The 9,263-nt window shown below is 54.5% G+C and overlaps 1 protein-coding gene across 4 annotated transcripts in view; it reads right to left on the bottom strand.

Annotated features, from left to right (window-relative positions):
* Positions 1 to 736: 736 nt before the first annotated feature.
* Positions 737 to 9,263, bottom strand: part of FGF12 (fibroblast growth factor 12) — a 239,711-nt gene continuing 231,184 nt past the window's right edge. For all 4 annotated transcript variants that reach the window (XM_067561055.1, XM_067561056.1, XM_067561054.1 and 1 more), the window contains one exon: positions 737 to 1,291. In XM_067561055.1, coding sequence (XP_067417156.1) covers positions 1,173 to 1,291 — 119 coding nt within the window. In that variant the 3' untranslated portion in view covers positions 737 to 1,172. The remainder of the gene's footprint in view (positions 1,292 to 9,263) is intronic.

Genomic DNA, 9,263 nt, shown 5'->3' with positions numbered 1-9,263 from the left:
ACTCCCTGGGATTGTGTTGGGCCCCCTTGTTGGTAACACAGCTCTGCGGAGATTTTCCAGATCTCACAGGGGATCATTGACTTAGGATTGGAACGTGGTCTGCATGAGAAATACAGGGAGCAGATGACTGGTCTCTGAGAAGTCAAATGATTGGCAAGGAAAATGTTCTAGCATCCTCTCACACTCACTCCCCAAACCCCACTCCTCATACACATCTTCGTCTCGCCCGTGTACACCCTTCATATACTGAATCTTTACCCTTTCTAGTCCACAGCAGGTATTTCAGTAGCTTTATTTCCTTTTAACGCCACCGCCTCCCCCCCCATTCCGTCTTCTAACTCTTAATAACCATTTCCCCTTGTCTGACCTGAAAACCTATTTCTGAAACTCCTCTGGCAACTAATAACAGTAAAAATTGTGTGGGGAGGGGGCGGGGGGGAGGCATAAAGCTCTCTCTCCATCTTCAACCATGCTCAAATACTGGTAGCAACAGCAAATAACTACATGCTGCTCTTCTGGAGATGGCAAAACCAACAGCCCAATACCTAGTTCATTGCCTGTGACGGTCAGAATCCTGATGTGGATGGGGCCACATTTTATTGATATTAGAGGAAGCAGAGTCACAGTTCATCCCTACCGCTTCTGCTTTGTGGAAACCCATCTGCCTCCTTGGGAAAGGACTGGAATGACGTGGGTTTGTGCGTGAGAGCAAAGAATACCACAAAAGAACGCAGAAGTCGGTTTTTAGAGCCTTGCTTGTTTTCAGCACATCATATGCTAAGTTCAAGTCTCCAAAAGCTTTTTTTATTTTTAAAGGTAACATCTTTATTATTATTATTTATTAGTTAATAATTATTTATTATTACTATGCAGAGTAGAGGTTTTTCCCTTTGATCAGAGAGCAAACAGTTTGCTTTTAAAATGTTAATGGAGTCCTGATTTAAAATATGTTTTTCTTCGTTTGTTTTTTTAAAACGTTGCAACGGGGCAAGATTTGGGGCTCGGTTTCCTCGTCCTACACAAAGAAAGATTTTTGAGTTCAGAATCCTAGCCACTACCGGCAGGTCCCGCCTTGCTCCGTTTATTGTCGTCTCGGTGTGGTTTCGCCAGGTGGGGTGGGCAGGTGAGCGGGAAGGGAAGCTTTGGAAGCGAGGGGGAGGAGTGTTTTTCAGCTATGTCGAGTCTTGGTTAACGACTTTGCCTCCGTTCATGGTTGGTGTCCCTGAACTTTTTCTTGAGCGGCCTTGTTTTTCTCCAATTTCATGCAGCGATGGCTCTCTGTACATGCACACTGCAAACAGAAAGGGCGACAATTAGCATTCACACTATGCCAGAGAGAGAGTTCTTTGACCACAATTAGCATTTGCTTATGTGCGAGGCTTTTTTTATTCCCTAACCTCCTCTTCTCTCCCCCTCCCATCCCCGAAAAGCCTTAATATCCCAGTAATAAATTCCTTTATTATTCACAGTTCTCTGCCTGGGCCGGCAAACATACCCTTTTAAGTCTATGCCCTCCCAGAGGCACAGAGGCAAGCGAAGGATTTCTGGTCTCTCACAGATAAGGCTCTCTAGCCTCTATGTTTTTTATGACATACAAATATACATCCATAAAAATGAACATCCCGATTCACAGCACTGCACGTTATCTCACAAAGCCAATCAGCTAGAAGCGGATCAATGACTCAGCCCATTCCCGAGTCCTTAATCTCTGATGAGAAAGAAAGGGACCCCCAACACAAACAAATCTTTGCACCCTGGCCCACCTTCCAGGGTGTTCAGCCACTGGCATTGCATATTGTGGTTCCAGCTGAAACCCACTTCACCCCCACCCGGCCATGAACAGAGCATTTTACTCAGTGTCTGTGACACTTAACTCATTGCAGACCAGAATATGCCACGCCCTTCAGTGGCTGTGCAGCGAAGTAGGAAGGAAGAAGGAATCCCTAACCATGTGTGGCCATGGAGCAGGTACCTGCATCACAGCTCTGGGAGAAGCACTTCCCCCATTCCCATGGGAGCAACCTGATGGGGAGCAGACAGAGCGATGGCTCCATGCCTCTCCTCCCCCCCCGGGGCAGTCAGCCGAGGGGGCTGGCCAAGCAGGAAGGGGAGTATATGGCGTCCTATAAAAAGGTGTCGTATCACTCCTCTCTGCAGTGCAGCTGGAGAGAGCCAAGAGGAATTGTCCCTCTGTGCGGCATGGCACCAGCCCACACTCTGCCTGGGGTGATGCAGCGAGACACTGCTTCTTTCTAAGGGCTGCAGGTGTGTAGCATGATCTCGCCCTGAGAAAGGCGCGAGTAAGCACAGTCTATGCTGAGTAAGGGTCTGCCCAGGAGGGCAGTCGTCAGCAATCCCCCTGCAAACACGGCACAGGTCTAAAGTCATCAAAACAGTGATGTTTCAAGGCCCAATCTGCTGGAGATGAGAACTACAGACGGGTTCAGGCTGCAGATCTCACCCCCAAATTCTGGGGCTGTCAAGCCTCATCCTACCAGCCTTACACCTTTGTCTGTGCAGAGTGGGTGTGGAGTGCTACAGCTCTGCAGCGTAACCAGTGGCAGAAAGTGCAAAGCAGGGGAGAGGCGAGTCTGTAACCTTTCGGCTCTGGCTCGTCACCCAGAACAATAATGCAAAACAATCCCAAAGTATCTGAATAAATGAAACAAATCCTTCCTGTTTATAGCCTTGCCCTGATTGAGAATAAATCCTGCCACTGAGGGCAGACTGAAACGCAGTACTACTCTGCATTTTACTCCTGCCTCGCTAAACATTGATAGGGATGAACAATAATACAGGGCCAAGATAAAGTGCAGTCAAGTGTGCACTAATATAATTGATGTTGCATTGTAAACCTGAACAACGAAAAATACCATCCAGGACCTTCCATCCAGGGCTCTCAAAGCTCTTTAAACACACACACTAACGAGGCCTCACGACACCCTTTGAGGTAGGTACTGTGCAGTAAAATTATCACTACAGCCATTTTCAGGTGGAAAAAGCAAAGCAAAGAGAATAACGAACTTACCCAGGTTTGTGCATTGAGTCAGTGCCAGAACTAGGAATAAAATCCAGGGATTCTGCCCTCCCAGCCACTAGACTGTACGTTGCGTGACTGACACAAGCTGTGCACACGTCAGCATTGTCATTATTGCCAAGCGGCCCCCGTTTGTGCTGCTTCTCCTTTGCCTTGCACATGGCGTCATCGGCTGCATCTGCTCAGCGCGAGCCAGCAGCACCCACTTAGGCAAGGCAGTGAAGAATCAACGTTTGACTTGTGGGCTCGTTCCACGGCTTCGGATGTAGCGTGGCTGTGAAACGGCCGAGGGCTGGAAGGCATTCTGGGCAAGGATGGCCAAATTAGCCTCTCACATGTCCTACTGTCCCACATAATTCCCATCTCTACCAGCTTTGGAGCCGGGACCCCGTTTACTCAGGCTGGGCGGGTTAACCAGAGGTGACACATGGGGGGGTGCATATTGGGTCATGTCACCCCCCCCCCCCCCCAGATTTGCTGCTTCACTTGTATTGATCATACTCACACAGACTGAGCATGCTCAGTAACACTGCTGATGCTGGCTGCCCTCACTCTGTGCCCCCCCTCACCCCCCCATCAGCAGGCACGGCCCATCTCTGATTAACCCAGGGACATATTTTATCTGGACAGCCCGGGTCAGTGAGTCACCAAGTTCTTCGGCAGAGCAGGCTACCCACGGGGCAGTTCAAACGTGAGACACAGCGAATACTCCCTTGTGCAACACACCCCCTCACACGAGAGTTTCTCTCGCTGCCAGCAGCTCCTTGCATGTACAAGTGAAGGGCATTTGCTAAGTAGCTGTGCATAAAAATGACTGCCAGAATACGGGGGCTGAGCCTGACGGGCAGTGCCCGACCGGCCGGGCCTTTCTGCTCATGCACAGCTCTGCTCTCATTCACACCCAGGCAGCGTGCAAAGCCAACGCCAGCCACTGGCAGCTCTTTGCATCCCATGTGTGCCACCCACACGGCCCTCGCTCACCGGCTGGCGGTAAAGGACTGGCACGGACCATCTTTCAACAGCAACGGTCAGGCTGAGAATTCCTACGGCGCCGAGTGGGGTCTGGTGGCCAGAGCTCACCAAAGGCACTGAGAGTCACTGAGACTAAGCTTCTAAGGACCTACATCACGTTTGAAAATAGGACTCGGGCTCCTGATGCAAGCAGGGCGCGTCCTCACTGCAGAGTTAACCCCGGTGGTGCACCTCACTGCCGTCGGCCCACGAAACCCTCTCACCTGAGTGCAGGGGGGCTTTCAGCCTGGGCTGGCTGGCCCAGCTCGGATGTGGAGTAGAGCCCGGGGTGCTGCTTTCACTCAGGCTGGAAACTTGCCCACTTCTGCAGCATGAACGCTGGCTGAACAAATCCTCCAACGCCTTCCCACAATTCCCCCTCTTGTGCCCGAGGGACAAGTTCTCCCACAATTCACTAGGAAAGAATCACCCAGCAACTCAGTTTATTGCAGCCCAAAGAACCCTGGGACGTGACTCCAGAAGTCCTAGCAACGCACATGGCCAGTGCAGGCCCAGTGAGGACACAGGCGCTCGAGGGTGGCTTTCCAGTGGGATTGCTCACACCCAGGCTAGGCGAACGTGGGCGGCCGGTCACCCGAGTTAACTCTGCCGTGAAGACATCCCCTCAGGCATTGCATTAGGCCTCTGTGTGCTGCCTCTCACCGCAGCCTCTGGGCTAAAAGAAGACAGTTCCCCTCCCAGATTGCAAAGCCAAGTCGTGAACCTAAGTCAACAGACACTGCAGCAATTAATAAAGCACACGAGCAGAACGACTGAACGAACCAGCAGGGCAGTCCATGGAACGATGCAACAAGTGGTGACAAGCCCGTTCTACTGGACAAGTCTGATTTGCACGGGATGCACTCAAATTCAGACAGTGTAAGGCCAGAAGGGGTCACCGGAGGCTACAGTCTGACCTCCTGCATAACACAGGCCATGGAGTTTCACTCAGGTCCCCCTGGGCTGACCTGTGAGTTACACACACCAACACTAGTGACAGGACAGCATCACCACCCTGGCAACGCTTGTGAATTCCTAAACGGTGACGTAAACGTTAACCCACACTAGGGCCGATTCCCCAGTAATGGCAGCTGCCAGGCCCTGGTGACCAGCCTGGTTCAGTGCTTTGCCCGTCAGCCGGGTGTTCTTGATGGGTAACAAAGTCCTAGCTGCAAACCTCACCATCGAGGCAAAGAGTGATGGCTGTGGTGGCGACTGTACTAGCCATCTGGTTCGATGCTCACTGTCTGTGGCTAGGACAGCCGGCCCCCTGGGGTAGCCAAAGGCTGCCAGGTTGCATAGCTAGAATGGGAAGTAGGTTTTCCAGGTAGACTGGGCTTTGTCTGCTTGAACTCCCTCCTGGCCCGTGTTGCATGTGGTGGTGCTATGCCCCGCACGGCACGCTGACCTGGCAGTGCGGGGGTGGCTTCCCCGGACGGCCCACTTTCTGGAGGTGGCCATTTCAGGCCCAGCCGGTCATACCCCAGAGGCAGTGTCCGATGCGAGCGGGGCTGGCTGTTGTTGGGCCCTATTAACTGTGGAAAATCCCCCTGGCTTAGCAGCCGCTCGGACAACACAGCAGTGAGCCGGGTTCTCCCCGGATCGGAGCAGTGACTTTTCACGGGGTCAGGAACCAGATTTCCACCCCAGACTGCTGTAAGATACTGCTACCCGCCTCCCCTGCCCCCCTCCCCGAGCTAGGTCAGAGCCCTTAATAGCTAATACTCAGCATTTCAACCAGATAAACACTTTCTATGTCCTAGATTCTAATCGACACAGACATATTAATGCTTTAATTGAAATGTGCCATGAGCCTCATCTACTGTACAGCCAGGAGCCTAAATGTCTGTGGGGGGTGTGTGTGGGGGGGGTGCATTTCTCCCACCCTTCAGGGAGTGCTATCTCCACTCCTTCCAATGTTCAGCCCTGCAGAGGGGAGAAGGCAGGGGTGGTGGGGAGAAGGCAGGGGTGGTGGGGAGAAGGCAGGGTAGGAGGGTAGCAGTTCCCAGTGCTTTCTCCTGCAGCCCTTGGTCTCCTCCCTCCCCCAGGCAGAGATGCACAACATCTGTCCAGCTGCAGAGAGCCAGTTCTGCAGCAAGAGGTGAGGGGCAAGGAGGTAGCTGAGAAAAGGGGGCTTCCCTTCAGCAGGCTGAGAAGCTGGAGCGATGCTGACTCCCCACATAGGGGCAGGAGGAAGGAGCTCAAGGGGGAACAGGCAGTGGGGGAGAGAGGAGGAAGAAATCTGATGTGGAAAAGAGGAATGCCAGGCAGGGCAGTGGAGGAGAGGCAGACTGGAGGGAGTTGGGGGAAGTCAAAGGGGAAGTAGAGGAAGTGGGGAAACTCGACAGCGGGAGCAGAGGGGGAATGATGGACTTGGAGGGGAGCGGGCAGGGGAATTGCTGGGGAGGGCAGAAGGATTTGTCGGGTTGATGGGGCCCTCCTGGGGCATCAGGGACCCTGGGCATCTGGAGAACCAGCTTCCTGTGTCTCTCCTGCCGCTCTCTCCTGTCCTCGGGGGCTAGACCAAACCCACCGCACAGCACAGCACCTGCTTTGGCTGGCGTGTGAGTCAGCCAAACCCAAACCTGCGGGGAAAACAGCATCTCCCGGGGCAGAAGCAACAAAAACAAACCTGAGCATGGAAATAACACACTATTGTCATGGGCTAATGAAGACTCCCAGCGCCTCGTGCTAAGCCGTGAAGCAGCTTATCGTGAAGGTGTCTCGTTCCAAGGGGGCACATGGCCACTGTTAAGTTTGGTTCCCCACACCTCGGATCACTGGGGCTAACTCTGGGGGCCTGAGACACCCCTTTCTCACACTGCTCCAGACCAGGTGTAACCCCACGACAGTCAGCGGAGATCCCAGTGTGCTGGGAGGAGGCTGGTGGTCCTGTATGTGTCTATCTGCCCTTCCTGGGAGCGTGGTGAGCTTTTCGGAGCCCTACCACTGACACACTGGTTCTGACGTAGGCAAAGCTGGGGGAGGAGTTAATAAGCACCCTTCAATCAACGCGAGAGAGTGCGAGAATCTACCACCTTCACAAACACGATATCCCCCAGTGTTGCTCTCATGCCTCGAAAGCAGAGAATGCTGCTGAGGGCGAGAAAATAATGGCCGAACTCACGTCTACAATAGCCTGCAAGAACCAAGTCCCGGCTCTCCACACTTCCCAATCCCTTCTGCCACATCATCACACGTTCCCCGTTTCACACCACTGGCTGCTTGGGTCTGAGGACCCCGATCCTGGGCATCGTCCCGCTGACTCCAGTGTGAGCCGAGGATGCGCCGCACTGTGTAGAAGCAACAAACTCCACTTCCCTATGCCAGTGGGTGGGGAAGAGCTGAGCAGGGAACACACAAAACCGGGAAAGGCTGGAACGAAAAGCCGGCTGATGTGTTCTGGAGACGGGTGAACTAGTCTCGCTCTGGCAGCTAAACATGCAGGATGCTGCCAAATGGAACCATAACCTATTCAGGTGGGAGGCGGAGCATTTTCATTGCAAAACGCCCAGGAAATGCACGTTGAAAGCGATCCCTTTTCTTCCTTCAGCATCTAGCAAGGCCCAGCAAAGCAAGCATGGGAGAGACGATGTGCAGGGTGCTTTTTCCTGTTTCCTTTGTCCTTAGTTTTCCTCTTGAAACTGTATGTTCTTCTAGGCAGCAGCTGTGAAAAGCGCCCTGGGCCCAGAGGTGCTATTAGTCTTGACCGTTTTCATTGCAGTCACTGTCGCAGAGTGACTGAAACTGGTCCAGTGCGTATGTGTCAGAGCCGGTGCTCCCCGCGGAGCCAATGAGGGGGACGGAGGGGCTGCACCGGGGCTGTAAGGGGTCAGAGGGAGTTCGGTGAAGGCAGATAGAAGCAGAGGAGAGGGAGAGTCTCCTGCTGCGGTCCCTGGAGAAAGGAACTGGGGCTGGGTACGATGACTCATCGGAAAGTTTTGTTCTTCCTTTGGGAGAGGACAAAGACGGCCACCTTGTCCTTGCATCTCCTCCGGCTGCCCAGACAGCGGAAAGGGACAGTACCTCTGGGGGGAGGGGCTGTGCCCGGCCTCAGGCCAGGGGCCAGATTTGTTTTTGTGTTGGCTTTTGGGAACTTTGTGTTAATAAAGACACTCAACCCCAAGAAGGGCTGCGACTGGATGGGCAAGACTGCGTGGTTTAAAGAGCAGCGAAGAAGGAAAGGAGGGGCAGGGCGGGGGCTTGGGCAGTGGCCACCCTTTTACAATCACACACAAAGGACCGGAGTGCTGTAGTGCAGACTGAGCTACACAAACGTAGGAGGAGAGGCAAATAGCAACACACGCAGCCTTTGAGGAGGAAGGGCTCCTCTTCCAGCTCCCAGCCTCGAGAGGGCAAGCCAGGATCTTCGACCTGGCCAGGAAATTCCCAGGAAATATTGTGTGCCCGGCCCTGACGTTCACACCGGTGGGGGTGGCTGCAGGCTCCTTGCGGCTCGTGTTTCTCCGTAGCGCCGCGCTCCGAGACTGGGGCGTGGGGCAGAGCCGCGGCCTGTGGAACGGCGCCAACCTCATGCCAAGCCTTCTGCTGCCGGCGGCTGATCTTCGGCTCAGGAACGGAGCCCACCGTGAGCCGCGGTCCCAGACCGTGGGAGGCTGTGGAAGGCGGACCCGGGCCTTTGCTGGGGAGGCAGTCGCTGGCGGTGCAGCAGCCGGGGGCGCGGAGGAGCGGAGGACTCCTTCACCACGTGCGTGCACGCTCGCTCTGGGTGACTGCCGCCAGCGTGGGCGGACGCGGGCGAGGGAAAGGAACTCGAGGGCTGCGCTGGGGAGGGGGCTGGAAACAGGAGCAGCAGCAATGACTGTAACGGGAACGCTGCCTGGCTCCGGTCTCGCTGCCTCCCAGCGTCACCGTGACACCCGTCCCCAAGGCATGACTGCGCTAAATACCTAGCCTCAAACAGAATCCCTCGCTTAACGGGAACCCCTACCCCCCCAAAGCTAATGGCTGCCCACAGCCAGTCCCCACCGAAGCATCGATGGCTGTCGGGGAAACCACTGCACCCCCAAATGGGTCCCATCTCAGCCCAGCTGGGGAAGGCAGGGCACGAGGAGAGAGACACGGAAGCAGCGAGGGCCGGTCCGAGGGAGGCCAGGTGAGATAACAGGCCTGCTGCGTACTCTCAGGGCAGTCAGTGCAGGCTCTACGGAGGGACTCCCACGAACAGCCTTGACGATGCAGCTGTGGGGGAAGG

Source organism: Emydura macquarii, unplaced genomic scaffold (assembly GCF_026122565.2).
Source record: "Emydura macquarii macquarii isolate MOO-44397 ecotype Brisbane River unplaced genomic scaffold, CSIRO-AGI_Emac_v2 contig_2365, whole genome shotgun sequence".
In the NCBI taxonomy this organism is placed as follows: domain Eukaryota; kingdom Metazoa; phylum Chordata; order Testudines; family Chelidae; genus Emydura; species Emydura macquarii.
The sequence above is the reverse complement of the archived record's forward strand: the minus strand, read 5'-3'. Positions and strand labels throughout refer to the sequence as shown.